This window comes from Harpia harpyja, chromosome 1 (genome assembly GCF_026419915.1).
Source record: "Harpia harpyja isolate bHarHar1 chromosome 1, bHarHar1 primary haplotype, whole genome shotgun sequence".
Taxonomy (NCBI): Eukaryota; Metazoa; Chordata; class Aves; order Accipitriformes; family Accipitridae; genus Harpia; species Harpia harpyja.
The window spans coordinates 90,403,835-90,425,810 of record NC_068940.1 but is presented as its reverse complement, the minus strand read 5'-3'; the positions used below and the strand labels follow the sequence as shown (position 1 = coordinate 90,425,810).

The following is a 21,976-nucleotide window of genomic DNA, read 5'->3' as shown; positions in this document are numbered from 1 at the left end:
TTACAAGGAAAGTTGCCAGCAACTGGTCAAAGTTCAGGAATTCCACAGTAGGGCCCTAACACGCCAGTGTAAAAACAGTCCCAGAACAGGATAATCAAGAAAAGAAACCCAGGAGATTTTAAGATGAGACTTTTCCAGGTGACTTGTCACTACACAGCCTATGTCTTTACTCTGAAGCAGATTTACATTGTACTTCTGTACAGACACCGCATTTAACACCATTTGCTCTGTGCAGAATGAAGGTCAGAAGATACATATGATTAGTATTTAAAGACTTTAAAAAAAGTATGACTACCGAATTCAAAGATCTTTGTGTAATCTTTGTATCATTCAACAGCAGAAAAACCAAATGTTATTCTGTAGTAACATCCTTTACAGGCCTGAAATTCTAATTTCTTCTACAGTGAAATGATGTACATACTTTACTACAGTTTCAGCTACGGGAAAATAATGTCTGCTTTTCTTGCTTGTACAGAGATTGCAACAGATATTAAGCTGGGTATTCTTACTGTTTCTAGTAAAAGGCTAATCTTTTAATGCATGCACTGTTATGAAAGGCAATCTTCCAGCAAATGTAGTCAATAAACATGTTAAAGCTGAAGTGATTATAGGTACAGTGACTGTAAAATGTGATTTTTTTACTTGCGGTCTTTCATACTACCTTCACCGATCTCAGGTATGAAAAGATTTGGTTAAATCAATGCAAATGAGATTTAAACTAGTATCAGCCTACTTGTTAGTATTTTAAACTGCTAAACTGAAATATGGACCAAGCTATTGGTTTAACCATGTGTCCTGGTTTCAGCTGGGATAGAGCTAACTGTCTTCCTAGTAGCTGGTACAGTGCTATGTTTTGAGTTTAGTATGTGAAGAATGTTGATAACACTGATGTTTTCAGTTGTTGCTAAGTAGTGTTTAGTCTAAAGTCAACGATTTTTCAGCTTCTCATGCCCAGCCAGCGAGAAGGCTGGAGGGGCACAAGAAGTTGGGAGGGGACACCGCCAGGGCAGCTGACCCAAACTGGCCAACGGTGTATTCCATACCATGGGACGTCCCATCTAGTATAGGAACTGGGGGGAGTGGGGGCGGGGGGGATCGCCGCTCGGGGACTGGCTGGGTGTCGGTCGGCGGGTGGTGAACAATTGCACTGCGCATTATTTGTACATTCCAATCCTTTCATTATTGCTGTTGTCATTTTATTAGTGTTATCATTATCATTATTAGTTTCTTCTTTTCTGTTCTATTAAACTGTTCTTATCTCAACCCACAGGTTTTACTTCTTTTCCTGATTTTCTCCCCCATCCCACTGGGTGGGTGGGGAGTGAGTGAGCGGCTGTGTGGTGCTTAGTTGCTGGCTGGGGTTAAACCATGACACCATGCCATTTAAATTACACCCTTAGTTAAATAAGTAAATTTTTTTGCACAGTTTCAGAGAACAACTTATTATTTTCAGAGAGAAAATTCCATCTTCCTTTGGGAAAATTTATGTAGAAATTACACTCGATCAACTGTAAAAGCATAGGTAACTTCATCACATAGTAATACATTCTCTTAAACTCTGGCTCATGTGAAGAGTGATTGGTTAATAAAACACAGTGTAAACAGGATGGAGAAAGTACCAATAGATAGTCCCGTTCCTGTGCCATTTGACTGCTCTATGCACGTGCCAATTGGGCCGCTTTCTTTATGTTTGTATTGTATAGGAAAAGAAAGTTCATGTAATTTGCTTTATGCAGCATTTACATGAAAAAAATGAAAGTATTTGGAAAAAAAAGAATAGGACTTGATAGAAAACAAACATATGAGTTCTATAAAATGGGTAAAAAAGCTCATGATACGTAATTGACTTAGAAGCTTGATTTTCAAAAATTATTTAGGCTTTGAAAGGACCAGTGTCACAAGTGTTATCAGGATTTCAATTCATATAATTTAGTGTTTTGGACTTATTTTGCCACATATTGTTTCCCTGTGTTTTATTAATAAATACTTCTTGAAGTCTGGAGTATGTTGCTGGTTTAGTGCTCAGCACTAACATCCGATAAGCTTATTTCAATTCCAGAATCTTTCTGGATTAAGCAAATGTCAAGACTTCACCATATAGAACATACAAATCCTGTCTGAGACTTAAATTTAAGCCAACTGCATAGTTTTTTACTGAAATGCCAGAAAAGAGAAACTACTACTCATCCCACATCCACTTAAAGTTCAGGAAAACTTGAAAATTATAGGTTATTTAGAAATATATTTTTTATTATTATCTTCAAAGCACTGAGTAAATAGAAAATTCTCCAAAATTAGAACTGAAGACTGCTGTATATATTGTTACTAGAAATATGTGTGAAAGGAAATGTGGCAAATTTTAGTCAGCTTTTTCTATACAGAGGATAATGCCAAAATGTCTTTAAAATTTTATGTTCCATTTAAAAAAAAAGAAAAAATTGTCATCCTTTACCTTGAAGCACAGGAGCAGTCACACCAGTAGTACATCAATGTACAAAGTACATCATGATGTCCCTCTCTTTCCACCGGCTCTATAGGGGACCCCAAAGATTCAGCTCTCTATTTTTTGGCCAGCTAAAGTTATGAGAGGTGAATCATTCTCTGAGCGCTAGCCATTCTGAAACAGTGAAAGTATCAAAATTGTCCCAACTGGTCTACTTTTTAGCTACTTTTACCTTGCCTTTTCAGTGACTCCCATTTGTTGATGAACATCAATAAACTCCATGAGTTGCCTTTGTAGCACGTTTTCTCTTCCTTCAATTTGCTTAATAAAATCATGCTGCAAAAGACGAGATACTGTCGGACGCTTCTCATAATCCTTAGTCAAGCACCTGTGCTGGCAGAAAAAGCATATGATCATTGAGGGATCACTGTTAAGTTTTGAAATGCTTGTCTGTAGCTCATTCATGCGTCCATAATAAATACATCCATCTTAATCACAACAGCTCTGTACTGAAAATTGTTAAGATTTCACAGAATTAATGAGTCCAAGAAGTTCAACTACTGGATTTAAAAACTAAATATTCTTTAAATTAAGAAAAAAAGAAACATCAAGCGTGTTAAAACATTGTTATTTCGTGTTTTAAATCTGGAGCCTCACTTGGAAGTCAAACTGGATTTACAGACTAGGTTTTTAAGGAAAAGTATTAGTAGCAACAGATTTCCACAGAGATTACAAAGATATTTTACACATGACATTTACACATGTTCCATATTCAGCTACAGTGGTCTCAGTTGTTACTCACTTGTTAATGAAGTCATTGAATTCAGGTGACCACAGTTCAGGCTGCTGTAGCGTTGGAGGAGGATTCCTGCAAAGGTCAGTGTGATGATAAGTTAATAAGCTACTCACTTGACAAAAACAATGTGTGAAGGCAGGCTGAGTAATGAGTTTTAGAAGGCCCCTGAAAAAAGATATTGATTTCCACTGGTAATAGGAGCATGGGTAGATGATACAATGCCTCACTGGTTCTCCTGCTTTACATAACTAATAAGGAGAAATAGCATGGAGATGATCTACCAAGCGTAGCTAAGAATCACTATAATTTTTTCAATCAAATCAATAAACAGAAATGAAAGTAACAATGCATTAATCACTATTCACTTGTAATGGCAAGTTTCTCTTTTCAAGCCTGAAACAACATACTTTCTTAAGAGATTTTTTTAAAAGAAATTCTATTTTAAGTCTTCCCAGAAGGACTAAATTAATCAACTTGCTGAATAAAGTGTCAGAAAGAACTAGCTCTTTATTAACTATTTCTCATTTATCAGAAGATAATCAGAATTCAAGTGAAGGACTAAATACAGTTCTATTATAAATAAATACTACTACTTTCTTTTCTGTTGTTAGAGCTGTTCATTCTAGGTGTTAATTTGGTTCAAATTGTTTTAACAGTTGTCTTCCATTCAAACAGAGGTGCCATTTTCACTGAGTATAGTCATGAAGACAAAAGGAATGACCTATAGACAAGGTGGCTTTTCTGTCTACTTTCAATCAATCGTCATAACTGCTTTTCTTTAAGTGCTGCTTAATGTTTACACTATCACTTTCAGCTTTTACTTAATAGAATGAAAGGGTATTGATCTTATATTTGCTGCAGGGCAGAAAGGTGCCCAGTATTTGTAAGGGTATAAGCCAGATGGTTTTTTGAAGGCCTAGCTGAAATGACTGACTACAGCAGTTTGTAACTGCTTTTCCCATAGCAAGTAAAGGTAAGAAGAGCATTCACGCCCTGCTTCAGTGCCAAGTCAGCCAAGATTTCTTAAACCTCAAGGTAATTTAAACTAATCTGGGTGACTTGGCTGAAAAGGACTTGAAGCACTCATGTATACTATGTGGTCTCAACTGTTGTGGTACTACTCCAACTGTTAGAATGAAACCCACAAACTGCTGTATGATCATCCCCTACAGACTTCAAGATTGATGTTCTTTGAAACGCTGTAAGTGGCACTTTGGGTACTTTTATCTCCAGCTTCAAAGAAACCACGAAAGAAGTTGCTATTTGCACTGCCCAAGGACAGCAACACTGGAACTGCCAGGAGCAGCAAAAGCTGATGAAAAGTGGTAGCCTAAATGTATGTGAGTGGTGGAACAATACTTTGCTTCAAAGGACATGAGATAACTCTTGAGAACAGGTGTGGGGCCTGTTCACCACGGTGGCATACTCAGACTCTGTATTTTTATCATAAGTCATTGTTTGAAACACAATATATGGGACTCAGCAGAAGCAGAGCCTGCAGAAAATACAGCTGGACAAAGTTTTTCTAACCTCCTCCTCCTAAAAATAATATGAAGAAACTCCACAAACTTATACAGTCTAAGTTTGAAGAAAGTAACAGTTAACGAAAAAGTTCAGTCTAACCCGGCAAGAAATAAACACATCAAGATATTACCTTGGTATTTTGAAGAGTGCCCTCATAGGGTGCAAATCAGCAAGGGGTGGATCTCCATCTCCCAACTCTATTGCAGTAATACCCAGTGACCATGCATCACATCTGGCATCATAGGAGCTATCTAGCTGCTGCTCACAGGCAATCACCTGTTGGAGTAAAAGACTGGGATTGTCACTGGATGGTCAAATGTCTGAATTTAAGAGTACACCCACAGTTGGGGGAATCTCTTACAGGATGGAGATACTCGGTGAAATACACAGACCTGCACACATTCAGCAAGCTAAAGTATTCTGTTGCTGAAAAAAAGCAATGCTTAAAATAGAGACAGCAGGTGTCCGTGAACACCAGGTTCTCTGACCAGATGTTCCCTGATCTGACAAAAGGGTGCAAATCCTTGGCTTTTTCAGCTGAAGGTGGTAAACTGCATCCCATGGCTGAGGGAAGTAGAAGGAAACTCAGCAACCCTGAATCTCTTTTCTACGGATTATTACTGCAAAATAACTAATGGAGCTATACTGCTCGCTCTATGAAGTGAAACAAGCAAGAAAGCAGAAGTTGAATTCACTATCTCCTACTAGGTCCTTATTCAGCCAAATCAGCCAATTTTAAGATCAAGCAAATTTCTCAACAATGTGTTTGCCACTGTATTACAGCAAATGAATTTAACTTCATATACATTTCAGCTCATCCAGAATGCTGGATGAATCTAGAATTTTTCATCCCATTAGCTACAGCTCTAAACCAACGTTTGTGCTGTTAGCTACATGGCTAGACCAATGTGTATAAACAGAGTATATTTATAAAAATACATGTGTATAAACAGAATAGTTTCATGTGCTATAAATAGATGTATATGCACGTGTTTGTGTATGCACAAATAGAGTAAATACATAGGCTTATTTATAACGAAATATTTTTCCTGCCTCAGCTTAAAATGTATCTTTATATGCTTCAATTTCAGGCCGGAAAAATCTCCAAAGGTACATAGTACATCTTATTCATTCATAATAACCTCTTCCATTTCTTGCTGTCGGCTACGGATATATAGTATTAAAAACTTTCCAGGTGTAGAAATAAAAAAATAAAAGCTATAATGTATCACACTACCACCCTGGGCTTCTTCCATCCATGGGAAGATGAGATACCTACAGTTTCAGGACTTGGAAGGCTGGCAAGGATCAACGGTAGTACTCTCTCCTCTAACATTTTAGTAAGCAATTCAACATCCTGCTCTCTGGCTCTAACCTTGTAATTTCAAAAACAAACTCCATTTTAACTTGATCCTTGCAAACGTAGAAGAAAAAAGGTTTAAAACACTTTTTTAAAGGACATTGCTATTTCATTTGGTGAAAGGACCAGTGGTCAGGAAGAAAGAGAAAGAAAGAGCAGAAACGCAGAATGTGGCAGCTTGAATACCAATGACAAAATGTTTTGAAACATGAATCTAACCTCTGGAGCCATCCAGAATGGGGTGCCCACGGAGGTGTTCCGACGGAGACGAGTGCTGGTCAGCTGAGCAGACACACCTGGAGGAACAAAGGGAAGCTATAATCAGAGCAACTGCTATTTCCATCCAAGACAGCCCTTCTGAACGGTGACATCCTTGTCTTGTCATGCTACAACTTCCTCTGCAGGCGAATCTCAAATACATCTTTCCCGTTCTCTGGAAAGGGAGGCCCAGCCTTCAAAGGTACTCAGCACTTCAGGGGAGGTTCTCCACATCCTTTGTTTCCAGTGACTTCAGCAGGACTGGGATTTAGTCCTAAATGAGTGTTTCATTAGTAATCTGACTCCATATATTTTGACTGGCTCATTATGGTTTTTCTATATCCTGTTTCAGGAGAGCAGTAAAGCACTTTAGGGGAAAAAAAAAAAAGTACTGTACCTTCCACAGATTCTTTTTTTCTTTTAATGCTCAGTACTGACACTAGACCTCTGTTTCATTATTTATATATTTCAGGTTGAACACTATAAAAGATACTTATCCTCATCTCTTAGCTGCTCTGCCATAAAAAAGAAACAATAAAACAGTGAAACCTCAAAAATTCTTACAAAAACAGAAGTCGCTCCATGCTCAAAGCACACTCTCAAAGCAACATCAAATGCCTGCAAATCAGCTTTGTAACATGAGCTGTAGTTTAAGGCGTTAACTATTTGAGGCCAAGAACTGGAAAGTGAACTCAGAGGTCTAAAGATTCCTTATGATTTTAAATTAAAAGACACTGAAATATCAGGAATTCGAGTGGACTGCAGCACACTTCTGACCAGCCTGCCACCAATTTCCTTCCTTACAAAACAAGGGTGTATCGGTTGGAAATATCTCTAGTGTGTGCAAAGGGTAGAGTACAACACATGGAGAAAAACAGCCCCTCAGCTAGCATGTCCTGAACTATTATGGATTTGTGAGTCACAATCAACTGTGAGGTCCACATGTGGAGAAAAACAGCCCCTCCGCTAGCAAGACCTGAACGACTACGAATTTGAGTAATAGCCAACTGTGAGGTCCATCAGAGGCATATTCTGGAAGTGCCTGGTAGGTATCTGGATGGCAAGAAAGGTGTTGTGTTCTACTCTTTTTCCAACCTCAGTCTGATTGACACTGAAGCTCACTTATTTTGCCTTCATACATACATCTGCTTTCTCTTTAAAAAAGTAAAAAGCCTCAGTTTTTCTCTGTGAGTGCCATTTCAATATTCTGAAATACAAGAAGCTCCAGTAAGTACCACTGGCCAGTTTCAACTCTGTATTGTCTGGTTTGAACACGCTTAACCTTGTCTTCCTGAATACCCTGCAGATGGTTCATAACAGGAGCAATTCACATTAACTGCCCAGTGGAAATAGTAACTAAACCTCTGTCTAGATAGAATTTGATCGTTTTGGTTTTTTTCAGTGGTGGTCAAGAAACCATAGAGGGCTTGATCTGTTTTTGCACTCTAAAGCTGTGTGTTCAGCTCTGATTCACAAAATATTTGCATTTGTCTGTCACAGAAATGTAGATAACTGCTGAAAATAAGGCAGCAAGAAAGATCCCACCTGTTCTTTGAGAGAAACACAACCACTGCTTTTGTGGCTGCCTCCCTCTAGTCTACTCCAGGCTTGAGAAAGTTGAATCTTTCTCTCTCCATGCCTGCAGAAAGTCCAATACACAGTGTTTGCACCATGGAAAGCTGGACAATGTGAGTCTTAGCACAAAGTCCATCAATCCTGCTTTGGCTCAGCTAAGCAGGGGCTTTGTTTTTGCTGCCTCAAGTTGTCTGAGGTCCAGCATCCGGCTCACAGTCTGTGGCTGTTCAAGCCCTCAGCAAAACACGTCATTCAGAAAACAAGGAGTAAGCACACATCACCACAGGTCTGTCACTGTTGCAGTGATGCCAACAGACATCATTACATGATCCTTGGTTTTGGAGGGAGAGGAGGCTACTCTCCCCTTTCCCTTTCTACATGTTGTAGGAGTCCCCTGTGCTAAGCTCTTTTTTGCAGTCTCGGACAAGGAAATGGGATTCATATCTGCAGGCAAAGAAATGCACTAACTAAATTTTTATGATTCCAGTGTCACATTTTATAAATCATCATAACTTTCGGTAGAGATAAGGAACAAAATATAAAAGGGACATTACAATCTTCTCTGTCTATGCACTGTTGTGGTTTTTTTCTCTTTGAACTGTAATTATTAAATAAACTGAAAGGTTTTTTCCCTATCCCCCCTTTTTTACTTCAGTAAAAAACTGATTTAATTTGAATTGTTCACCCCTACTTTCTTTAGGTTCTTGGGGTTTTTGTGTGCTTTTTGTTTGTTTGGTTTTTTATCCTTTTGCTCTTAGCAGTAAAGTGGCATTTCAGATTATGGAGTGTAGGTCTCATGACAAATGATATTTCCTTGGGCTTTTTCTGTGTATAGAGGAAGAGTATGTAATTCCACACTTAGTAACATTTCTTCCAGCATTTCAGTAACCAGTCAAGCATACAGCTGGCCAGCTTTTTTTAACTTGTATATTTTCTAATGAAAACATCTTGCTCCTCCCGCTTCCCCTTTACTACTGCTTTGTTGCAAAATGAATCAAGTATTCTCCTAAGAAAATCTAAAAATATCTCATAAAGCAGTGTTTTATGATACACAAATTGTAAATCTTATGAAAGTGAAGAGCTTAATAAGTAAGTGCATTAATAGTACCAATGCACACCATACCCAAAACAAAATATTGTGCATACAGTTGGAAAAAGGCTTTTTTTTTTCTTTTTTTTCAGGCATTAGTTTACTAATAAAGACTGGAAATTAGCAGACTGACACCACGAGTATTATTCAAGCTTTTCATTGCAAAAACTGGCATATTGGAATAACATTGAAAGTAAAGCCACCTACTTATAACTTTAGCACTCAATAAAAGAAAAACAGTGCAAAAATAAGCTCCCTCTTATTAGGAAAGATTTGCCTCATAGTAGTGCCCAATCTGAGCAGACACTGTTCTGATCTAAATTGGGAGGCTGTACAACATCGTTTTATGATTACATCCTGTGACAGAAGTATGCACATTTTACTAGTTGATGCTCATGGGGGAATGTCGAGCCCTACCGAATTCTACTAGATTCACATTTGGCACACAGCAGGGAGACTGCATTCCCAACATGCTAGCCACTGTTATTCATACATAAAAACACAGACCCTACTCCAAAGGGCTTACATTCTAGCTATCACACTGCCTCTGGCTACCTCTTCCGTAACCCTTCTTCATTTGTGCCTTCAGTGTCCACTTTCCTACCTAAGCATCCTCTTTGTGACCTTCTTTGGATTAAGAACCTGCAACTCGATCATTCCTCAAGCTAGTCTCTGCACCAAAAACTGCTCACACTGTTAACCTTGCAGACCTAAACAGGCTGAAATGCTTTGAATTATTTCCCAACATTTTTTTAATCTCCTAGAGAAACAGATGTAAAACAGCAGCAGCATCTTACACCACATTCCCCTTAAGCCCGCTGCAGATATATTTTGGCATTCCTGTTCCATGCTGTTTGCTGCAAAAAGTTGCCTCTCCTTCCTTGCCCCTCTGTCCAATGGTGTGAAGGCAGTCAGTCCCTCATAAATCATTCAAGCCCACCTTTTTACTAGATCTGGAGGCAACAGGTCCTAACAGTTTAAGGTTTTCCTTTAGCACCCTAAGCTTCACTTTGCGAAGAAGCCACTATTCTTGTCAGGATGCAGACAGGAAAGTAGCTACTTCCCACCCAACAATGGTGGGATCATAACTCAACTTCTCTGTAATTGCTATTATCTTTGACACTGTCTCATTTTTTGTTTGCTTCTTTCAGGTTGTATTGGTGTAATGGTACATATACAGACAGGATAATTTCAGACAGATCAGCTGAAATGCATACAAAATGCTTAAAAAATAATACACATAACTCCTTCATACTCCATAATGACAGAAGACAACAGGGAAAGAACAAGATTAAAACAAAGCACTTCTGATAGTCCAAATGGCAAATGTCACAACACACCAGGTGTGTAGTAACCACATGCAACTGTATTGTAAGTATGATGGCATCCCCACTAAGACTGCAAAGGGAGATCAGAGATCTTCTCCCAAGTTTAATTACTTAGCATGGATAGAAAGCAAAAAGATATTTCATAGAATATGTTACTAACATGCCATAAGGACACAAGTGGTTGATCACTTTACAGGAGATGTTTCAGAACCTTTTTGAAACAATGTCAATACTCAGAAATCCTTATAGACTATCAGCTGATCTCAAAACCAAAGTTTTAAATGAAAAAAGCACAGAGGCAATATTGTTTCCTTGGGTGAGCTGTTGACAGAAAAGCATGCTTGAGAACTTCTGCGCAGTGATAAGTGCTCAAATTAAATCTAGAACTAAAATTGGGTTCTGGCCCATAAGATGGAAATAAAGAAATAGGAAACAAAGTTGAAATGAGGAGCCAAAAAATTAGAATTTCCAGCAGCATTTTATGTTGAAAGGTGTTACGTTATGTTACAATGAAGTATGACTTCCTTTTCATAAATCCATCCTGCCTACTCCCAATCATCTTCTTGTCCCTCATATGTTTAGAAATGATTACCAGGATTATTTGCTCCATCACCCTCCCAGGGATCAAAGTGGGGCTGACCAGCCTGTAGTTCTCTGAATCCTCCTTCCTGAAGATAGGAGTGACAATAGGTTTCTTCCAGTCCTCGGGAACATCCCCCAGTCTCTAAGACCTTTCAAAGATTATCAACAGTGGCCTTCCAATGACATTGGCCAGCTCCCTCAGCACTCTTGGGTGCATTCCATCAGGTCCCACGGACTTGTGTACATCCAATTCGTTAAATCCTCCCTAACCTGATCCTGCTCTACTGAGGGTAAGTTTTCCTTGCTCCAGACCTTCCCACTGGTCTCAGGGATCTGGGATTCCTGAGGGCCAGTCTTACAAGTAAAGACTGTGGCAAAGACAACATTGAGTGCCTCAGCCTTTTCTGTGTCCTTTGTCACCACGTCCCCTGTCTTTATGTATTATTTTAATGCACGTGGTGTTTTAACGATGAAAATGAGAGTTTCCCAAACACTCAGGAAAACACACACCACAGATGCAAATCTTTAACTGAAATAGGGCATACCCAAAAAATAACCAAACGGCCCTTTACAACTCCAGGCAGATCAAAAGCTTAGTATCCAAGAAGACCATGTATATGAACTGCCTGGGAGATGAAAAATCCATGGTGTTTACTACAAAACCAAGAGGCATGGAGTAAAAAGGGGATTAAAATAGTTAATCTGTACTATGAAATATAGGGTGATATAAATGGAAACTAAAGGAATCAAAGTCCAGTGACTTTCACAGCAAACTCACCACGAGGATTAAAGACAAAGAAAAGGCATTTTTAGGCATATAAGGAACAAAATGAAAATCCTAAATCAGATACAGAATCATTACAAGGTACATACTGATAATAAAAGAGGAAACAGTGACCTTAAAAAAAGCAGAACGTTCACTGCATCTGTGAGATTTATAATCTTTTTAAACAAAAGGTTTTAATACAGCTTCTTTAAGAAACACGAGAACTTTTGTATTGCAGGGGATTGGGCAGGATGGTGTGGCAATGTACTCTAGCTTCCCTTAGTCTACGATTCTGGTTGCACCCTTTCTCCATGGCCTCCAGTAGAGCAGGTGACCACGGGCTGCCCTCCACATGCTCCTGACAGTTCAGTGCAGCACGAGGCCAATGATTCTTAACAAATCTCATGCTTCGGGGCTTCAGCTGGCTTCCTGAAAGGGATGCACATTTGTTTTCCTGACACACAATTGGCCAGATGTATTTAGATAGGAGAACCAGTCTTCTCTGGAGCCTCAGGGTTTTGTGCAGCTACACACAATCTGGTGCATTATGCTGGTGAGGAAAGTCCTCCTTCTTAGATGATGCCTTCCTCACATATTAGATTTCAAACTGACTGCCACTTTTGAGACCCAAAAAGGACTTTTTTCCCTGTATGACTGGGAAAACCCTGGAGATTTTTCTCCTTTTTATATGACATGGTTTTCCTGTTAAGACTATCTGGGTTACTGGCAACATCTATGCTGATGAGACAGAATATTTAAAATACCTAAGGACTGGAATACTTCAGTACAAATGAGTCATTGGGATCAACTTTCAGGTAAAAATGAATGGGGTTTAGTATACACAGGTGAGACCAGAGGGCTTCTAATAATCTCAAGAGATTACTATTTTTCAACCCATGAGAAAACCAAGAGGAAGTCTTTGCTGGCCAGAAAGGGCTATTTTCTCACTTCATGCGTCTGGCATATGACACCAGCTTTCTGTGTCAAGCTTCTTTAATGTTTAAGCCACCAGTGACATCTTTATGTGAATTAGTAGAAGAAAATATTTGAAAGACCAAGTGAACAGCTTATCCTGGATACAGCATTTGGCCACATGATTTCTTTTTTTTGTCACTGGACAGCACAAAGGTTTTCATTCACACATGGCCCATAAAATAAGTTTTTAAGGACTAAGCCTTCAACAAAGAATCAAACATTCAACAATGAAAATACTCCACAGCTCAAGTCAATGCAATCCATCTTATCCCTGCTAACCCTGGTTTGAAAAATTTGGAATTAATACTTTGATTGGGTTCAAAGCAGTTTGACAAACTGCTCATGAAGAAAGCGTTCTTCAAAGTCTTTTACTTTTATTGGCTTCTGCCATAGTTCCCTAGTAAATGCTTTTTAGAAGCAACATGTGAATGTCATGCTATACGGTATGCAGAAATGACAACACAATAATAGTCTAGTTTTGATCTGAATCAGTGAAGCAGACAGCTTTATTATGGATGCATGCTAGAATGACTAAGGCAAATACAAGTCTTGCTATGATTCATTGCTTAAAGTAAGCTAAGGGCAGAAAAAAATATTTTATTTTTGAATACTTTCAGATTAAATTATTTTAATTAATTGTTTCATTTTTGCAGAATGATTCAGACCGCATTTATAGCTAATGCAGTGCAAGAAGAAAGAGACGCAATTGGATATTCTGACTACTCCAGAATAAGAAATCTACAAAAGTTTGGAAAACTACTCAAGGTCATGCTGAGCTCCTCTTCAATGTCAGCAGTACATGCGAGGCTGGGAACCATGATATATATTAAAAGGGACAGAGATTAAAATGTCCTTCCCCAAAATGCCCGAATACTCCAATTTGGATCACTCACAATTGACTTCTCAAACTATTCACTGAGCACAAGGTGGCTCTAGACTCCCAATCCGTTGCAGCCCGACCTGTACTGCATGCATTTGCAGCATAGTCCTGTGAGCCTTCTCTCCCTCTGCAATGCCACGTGCCACACAAGGGTTGCTAAACTGATCTGTGATCAGTCAACAAACTGCACCTATCAAGCCTGTTCGTGGTAGGGAGAGGCCATAGCACTGTGTCACAGCAAGGGAACATGACAGTTGGTGAGGTGTCACGATGAAAGGATGAAGATCAGTGCTGTGGTTCCCTCCCCAACCTCTAACCCAAGGTTTCAGATGCTTTCCCCACAAGACCAGCAGAAAGCTCCCTCATGCATCAGAAATCCAGGAGAGGTGAGCAATTAAGCAGATGGAACTATTAAGATGGAGTCTTATCATGGACTCATTAATTACTTTGAGATTGTCCCTATTACTTTGGACGTGCTGTACAGTGTAACTGATTTTACTACTCTTGCTTTGTCATTATAGCAGCTGCTGGCTCATCTACACTTCAAAAACTCAACTTGTTTAGTATAATCACAGAATTTTAAATATTTTGGCCTGTATTTCTGTATCAGAATAGGCATGAATATGATGTAATAAAACATAACAAAAACACCTATGCATTCTAACTTACGTTGATCAATTGTTACTGATCACTAGTAGTTGTAAAGCATTACTAATATTCCATAATTTGTAAGAAAGAAGTAGCACACCACTACTAAGTCACAAAAGAGAATATCGGCAGAATTACTACACACTCTTGGGGAAAAAAAACCCCAAGAAATGTATTTTATGAACTCAACTGAATTATGAAATGAACTTAATACTTTCATTTAGTATTGCCTAAATGAAATTATGTATGCATTTTAAAGTAAAAATAGAGTTAATCTAAAAATACTCTACCACAAAGATTGTCTTACAATTGGCTTGTTTCACCAAATTGCAATTTGGTAAAATTGCAATACAGAAATGCCAGCATTAAGATTTCCTTGGCTCTTAACTTTGGATGACTTTAAATATTAGCTTTAAAAGAAGAATGACCATCCTCTCCATAACAAAATAATAACCCTATTATATTCCAAACACAAAAGCTGACCTCTGTTTACCTGCAGTTTCCAAACTACATGGAAGAAACAGTTCAAGTATTAAACAAAGTAATGTCAGTTTTCAGTATGTGTAAATAAAGCAATACAGTACTCCCCCCCCAATCCGTTTTTTCCCCAATGAGTCATACTCAGGAGAAATCTCTAGTTGACTCAGGCTACTATACATCCAGGATAAAACTGTGCTATCTGAAACTGCATTTGGAATGCCAAGACAATAGTCACACACAACTTTTAAATCCAACACTTGTAACATTTGAAACAAAAGCAGAAAAATGCAAAGTAAGCATGTTTGAAGTACAAAAATCACCTTACCTTCATTATATATTCCATTACTGTTACAATACATGTTTTAATTATGCAATCCCTTTATCCACAGTACTAAAGGAACCCTTGAAGTCATTATTCTATTAACTGCATGCAGAACAGCTTGTAATTTTCCACCATCTGCCAGCAGCAGTGAGGTTGCATTACCTTCTTTCCATGTCTTCCACTGGAACCTGCTTTACCTATAAAAAAACCTTAGATCTTTCCTATGTATTGCTTATCCAGGGACTCTAATGATGGAGAGTTTTAGATACCATTAATGAAATGCCTAAGATGAAACTGAAAATGGACAGTGCCAATCCTTTTCAATATCCCCTTTCCCACCCACAGTGACAGTACTAGGCAAACTGGGGGGAATCATGGGATCTCTTGTAGTTAGAAATAGACTTGAATTCCAAAGATTTAATGAGTCCTCCAACATTTTATTTTCATTATGTGAACTTGAATATTTCTAATATCCATCTAGATGTCTGAGGTTGGTTTTTTTTTTTTCCAATGATCTTTCATGGTAATAATGTCAACAGTCTAATTACATGTGGTATGAAAGTATGTTTTCATTTGATGCATAGAAGGACATGGCCTTCAGCAAGGAATAGTGCTGCTGGAAAACTATGCATTTGCCTAAGTGATGGAGTACAATTTATATTTACATTTTTTCTGGACATTTCCAAGGCAACAGCTGCTCATCCTGAGATATTTCTAGTCTGTGACAGTAGGCTTCAGCAGTCCCATAAAAGTATGAGCTACCTATACTCTTGTTCAAGACTACCAGCCTACAAGGTCAACCCTCAAAAACATAGCTGAAGAGGAATTTTCCATCAGCATTACACTCTTCCCTTTTTAGCTAAAAGAATCACTTGTCATGTGACTGTAGATGTTTCAAAACTTTTAGTGGAAAAACGGTTCTTTCCTCCAATAGGATCCTCTTCTTTCAATAACATATAAGCGTGAAAAGCTCTGGCTTTCAAGCTCCCAGACTCACTGCAATGGCAGGGGATTTCAGAAACACATCAAATCTTTCAAAATGAAATGTCACTTGGACTTTTTCAGACCAAAGTTAAAATAACAACGACAATAATACAGCTAAGTTTCTTTTCTCCCATTTTGGAACAGCACATTATTTAACATCTCAGAATTTCTAAACGGGAATTGTGTCTTAGACTAACATTATTTAATGCATGAAAGGCCCTGTGCAGCATCCTGATTTAAAGAAAATAAATTGAATTGAGAGGTACTATTCAAAGAAGCAAGTATTTGTCAGCATAAGCAGATGTTATACACTCAGCTCCCTATGAAATTTGTTACACATTGTAAGATGCAGATGAATATATGAATTTTTATTACAGATGAGGTGTGCTATGTGTGCAAGAGACTTCAGGCCAGTTTTTTAACTGATGTAACAAGGTCAGACACTGAAAGATATTTAGGAAGTAAAGGATGCAGATAAATTTGTCACAAGACTTTCAAAAGGTACCTAGCATTAAATTAATTTGGATTTACATGCTAGAAGTTTTTGAAAAGTTTATTAGGTGCTTTTCTGCACCTTTAGTGGCTAAAATTTCTTTTGAAATCTGGCGCTCTAACATCAATCCACTGCATACAACCAGAATTCTGAGAAACAGATGTAAAACATTTCCTTCCCTGATCACTAATAAGCAACTGTGAATATAATTAAGAATATTTATAAAAAGGGAATTTGGTTCACACCTTGCTTGCCTCCAACTCTTTTTATACAATACATTATATAGCTGTCACCTTTTAAAGTGCTGCAGGGAATTTAATGTAAACATATATTTTTCTATCAAATATCTATCCTATACTGAAAACATAGCAGCTACACTTGAGTATAGCTATTTATTATTTGTATTGATGCAGTAGAGGATGCTCCTTGCTTAAGAGCATAATTGCTGCATTTCTCAGCCGTAAGATCCTTCCCCAAAGGTTTTCTACCAGAACAGCTTAACAGCTAATTCCCACAAATGTTCAGGTAGCAAAACTGCCTTCAGTCAACCTTATTCTCTTACAAGGAAAATATGGACTTTTAATGTATCTAGAAGTTTAATGAATTCAGGGACTGAATGTGTGATCATGGGATGTGCTTACAGTAGATCCCCTTGGCTGCTACTCATTATCTGTAGTAAAAAAGAAGGATTTTATTTATCTCTGCTGATCTAAATTATCATACTGGATGGATGTGAGGAGAGAGGATGCTTCCCTGGTAACAGTATATCAAAATTCTTGTGGCTTGGACAGTTTAAACTAAAACTTCTATCTTGCAGCTCCTTGATAAGCAATTGAGCTCCAGAAGCATTGGTGTGGAGATGTTATAAACTCATTTACTTGATTTGATCATTAATCTATCAACTGGGATTGGGTGTTTCTTAGATACAAGAATATTACTGGGGTGATTAAGCAGAATATTACAGCAGAATTTTAAGAGAAAGCAAAAATTTCACTCTTCAGAGCAATTTGGGTGACGAACTGCCATGGTATTCTTTCAAAGTCATTCTCATCTCTTTAACTATCAATACCTCTATGAAAGGCAAACAGTTCAGACTGTTAGCCTGGATTTTGGGAGAGCTCTTCCACACACTTTCTGTGTCACCTCAAGCAACTCAGTCTCTCAAAGTTTCAGATCCCCAGCTGTTAACTGGGAATTATAGTAATTTACTTCCTCATAAGAGTGTTGTGAAGGTCATCCATTATAGACTCTGCAGTGTTTAGAAACTATGGTCACAGCATACATAAATGCCTATGACACAACAACCATAAGGCAACGTGTATAAATGGTGTCACAAAATGAAGCTTCTGGAAAGTCAGTACTGCTGTGCAAGAAAGGACTGACAATGGTGGTACACTATACACCAAGTTCAAAGAGCAGAAAAAGAACACAGGAAAGAAAAGCCATTCTCAGAGGTGATTTAATTCACTGAAAGTTAACTGTTTTTTTCACTTAATGGCTCTTAAAAATTTCCTAACTGTACTTTAAAAAAAAAAGGAAAAAAAAAGACACAAGTTCCAAGTTATATGACCACACAACACATACAGACTGAGAATAGGTCCTTTTCTAGTATTGTGCTCCGTAGGGGACTTCACAGGTCCATCTTTCAGATACAGGTTTTATGCACCTGTTTACATGAAAACCACTATAAAGAGTATCAGGGGAGGAGAGCAAAGGGTTCTTCAGGAACATCTCATCATCAGCGAGCATGCAGGAGAATGCCACAGACAAAATTACCTTGGGAAAGACTCACTTCCTCTGTCAAGTGTGTTTGGTGGTTGATCTACTGTCTCTGTTCCCCTATCCACAACAGAAAAGCTGTGTGCATGCTAGAAAGGGCTGTGTGATTATTTGGGTTGTTTTTGTTTGTTTGTTTGGCCTCATGTAGTAATTGGCTCAACCTAAACCAAAAATTTTGCTTCCACTGAGTATTTACTGGGAGAAAAGGAGACTGTGCCTGCATGTCTATCTCATTCTGTAGCCTGCAGATTCATAGGCTTATATAATGAAAGATGGCTATGAGTTTCAGTCCCTGATCCAATAAAACGTTTATGTACAACAGTCTGTAGCAGTGCCAACATGAGAGATTTTGATCAACTCACATTCCTGGCTAAAAAATACTCTTGGAATCTGATTAATGTGGGTTTAAATCCTCTTAAGTAGAAGACACAAATCTCCCAAATCCCAGCTGAATACCTTAAACATCAGCCTGAAGGGTGAATGGTATGGCTTCCATGATGATTTTGTGAAGACTATAAATTTTTCCCATTTGAAACTACTTATTACTGGCTTCAGATTGGGGGGGGGGGGGGGGGGGGTGAAAAAGCCAGAGAAAATTTCTATCTATTCCTAAGTTAAGGTGCAGTTCCTATATTCCTTTGAGAGGAAGGACTGCATATATTACAGGCCCCTCTTCGACCCACATAAATGTGTGCGTATGTATGTTTGTTTCTTGCGCACGTTCTCATCTGCGCTTTGACATCACAATTTTTCCCACAAGATTTCAAGATTATTTTTCAATTACAGCCTTAGCAGTAGATTGCAGTAACTGGAGAATAAAGAATTCAGGTCCTCATCCCTACAGCTTGTATGTTTTGACATCTGCATAAGTGAATTAATTTTCAGAAGCATCGATCCTCCACAGCTCTAATTGCCTTCAGCACCTTAAAAAAATTAGTATCCACAACACATTAAAAACTTGTGGGCAAAAATATTGATTTTGCCTCACATTAAACTTCCAGACTATCAGAAAATACTAGTAAGTGTACAGTAGATAATTTAGGAAGTCTGAAGGCTTTTCAATGGAAGATTTTATCTGAAGAATAAAATAATGAACATGAATTTTCATTTTAATATATGAATTTTCGGAAGAATTAGTAACCCTAATAGTTGTGGGGTTTTGTATGTGAAGCAACGAGAGTTGCATAAATACAATCTACTGGCAAGAAGACTACTGGGACTACTGGGACTAATATTGGGACTATTGAGACTAATTCCATGATTAGTTTAAACAACTGTTATGTATCAATTGAATAAATCTCATAACAAAATAGTACGGTAAAGGAAAAATAAAGATTTTTCAATCTGCTGAATGGAATCATGATATTTACAATTGTCTGCTATGCTGTGAAGTAGTGACCAATAAACTGAATTTAAACATTAGAAGATGGTGTGCTACCAGAGGATAATAGTTCGTAATAACTAGCACTGCAAATTTTTATACCTCCCTTATGTAAAACAAGAGTCAATACACTTTTAAGGCAAACCACTGTGGTATGGCTGATAAATAACAGGTTGCATCCACTTACCTGTGTCTCTGCTTTTCCCTTTTGGTGGTGAAACCAAATGACAGCATTCAACAATCACTTTAGGCCTAACAGACTTGAACAGGTGCTTTTCATTAAATGCCAATTCTTAGGTTTAGACTTGCCAAAAGTATGCTGTTAGTCTTCCCAGACTTTGGAAAGTGGGGATTACCTATAGAATATCTCCCCCTCTACTGCCTTCAGGTAGTATCTCTTGTTTTGTTTCTAATCAAACTAATGAAGTATATGTGACTGAGGTGGAGCTCTCTTATTCTTCACAATATCTAGGAAGTTTTAAGTCCTCTCATATAAAACATGAAGCTTTTGCCTATCAGCTCCTAATTTCACTGAACCAGCACACAGTCCTAGAGGAACTAAACACCAACCTTATTTTGAACCCTATTAACTCGCTTTGCCACTTCACTTACTGTGTATGCCCCAAAGCATTTGGCACTTACTACCACCGTATTGTAAGTTCTATTTGTTAGCCATGCTATCAAAACCACATTAGCAAAATTGCTGGAAAACCCAAAGTTATAAAAACACCAAGTCTGTGAATATTTTATTTCTAGCAATCAAGTTAAAAAGTAACTTTGATTATCCAAGTGATTTTTAATGAAGAACTCAAAAACTTAACAAAAAATTAATGTAATTAATCTTTTCTGATTAGTTTGTTTTATTTTCCATACTTCAGATGTGCAACATTTGTTGTATATATAAGTAAACATAACATACCAAAATCCACAAGCTTGACTCCTCCTTCAGTGGTCAGAAGGATATTATTTCCCTTAATATCACGGTGGATAGTTTTGTTTTCATGCAAATGCTGAAGTCCCTGGAAGGTGACATGTAAACATGAACTTTTTACTTACAGCTCTGTCCTTTGTATGACACTTGCAGAAACAAAAAGGTAGAAAAGTATGAAAAAACTTAAAACAGTTTAAAACTCAAAACCACAGAGGTGTCATTCTCACTGGAAAAACACTTGGCACACCATGAAGAATAGATATTTTTTAATTGTCCCACTTCATGTCAAATAGAAATATTCAGATAAAAGCAGAAAAAAAAGCACTATAAATCTACATTATATATTTACCTTTAGAGTATAAACTCAAAGAAAACTGCTAAGGCCTAAATTCCACTGCAGAAAATCAAATTCTGTTTCAAAGAAAATGAAAAATAAAGACACATGATCCTGATTAGCCAAAAAAAAAAAAAAAAATTCTTGTAGTGGTGTTTGAATTCACTAGATCTGTTGATCATTTTGCTATAAAAATATTTGGGATCCAGATATAAAAAGTTGAACAGTATTTGGGGTGTATTTCTGCTATTTCTCAAAGAAAAGCGATTTTGATGCAGAACTGTATTTACTAAGGAAATTAATCAATGGTCAGAAATCAATTTTAATTCTCTTAATAATGAAACAAACAGATGAATTGTTCTTTACCTTGCTTGTTCAAAAAGAAATGTCTGAATTTACACATTACCTTGATTTCATTACACACTGCTACAATACAAGACAGTGAGCCGTGTTAGCGGGGACATGATCTTTATTCAAAGAAAAAAATATGAGGTGAATATTGACTGTCCTTTCACTGAGACCTTATCTTACCATCAGAGCTTCACGTAAAATGTAAGCAATTATAAGTTCATTCATCCTTTCGCCTCTCTTCAGAAATCCTTTCACAAGATCAGTCACAGATCCACCATTGCACAGCTGCAAAACATCAGGGGAATATAAAAAGGAATTAAGAAGTGTTGGAGTAGCCACCTGGTTTTAGTTTTCAGTAGTTTTCATATTTGTAGCCAAATGAGCTCCTAAACTGGCAAACCACAAATTTGTCCTTATGTCTACCATTTATACAAACAACATACACAGCAACTTGTGCCAATTTTTTTCACTGCTTTCTGCATTTAATTCTTCTTGCCCCAACACAAGTACAGCAGTCTATCTCTGTTTTCCTATATACATGATTGCTTTTCATGGAACAGAAGCAGCTTATAGTGCAATAAATTTGCTGTGAAGGCATGTTCTGTGGGGCACGCTAATTGCTTCTTACATTCATCATGTGCAACTTACCAGCAATGCAAATTATTACAGCACTAATTCTCAGGTACAAAAGCTACA

At 37.7% G+C, this 21,976-nt stretch overlaps 1 protein-coding gene across 4 annotated transcripts in view; it reads right to left on the bottom strand.

Moving 5' to 3' along the window:
• Window positions 1–21,976, bottom strand: part of MYO3A (myosin IIIA) — a 124,882-nt gene that overhangs the window by 68,156 nt on the left and 34,750 nt on the right. For all 4 annotated transcript variants that reach the window (XR_008237631.1, XM_052804548.1, XM_052804532.1 and 1 more), the window contains exons 5-10: window positions 21,461–21,565; window positions 20,584–20,683; window positions 6,343–6,419; window positions 4,894–5,039; window positions 3,246–3,311; window positions 2,676–2,831 (exon numbers count right to left, since the gene is read on the bottom strand). Coding sequence is in view for 3 of the 4 variants with exons in the window: in XM_052804548.1 (XP_052660508.1) it covers window positions 2,676–2,831; window positions 3,246–3,311; window positions 4,894–5,039; window positions 6,343–6,419; window positions 20,584–20,683; window positions 21,461–21,565 (650 nt within the window). In the remaining variant the exon portion in view is untranslated. The remainder of the gene's footprint in view (window positions 1–2,675; window positions 2,832–3,245; window positions 3,312–4,893; window positions 5,040–6,342; window positions 6,420–20,583; window positions 20,684–21,460; window positions 21,566–21,976) is intronic.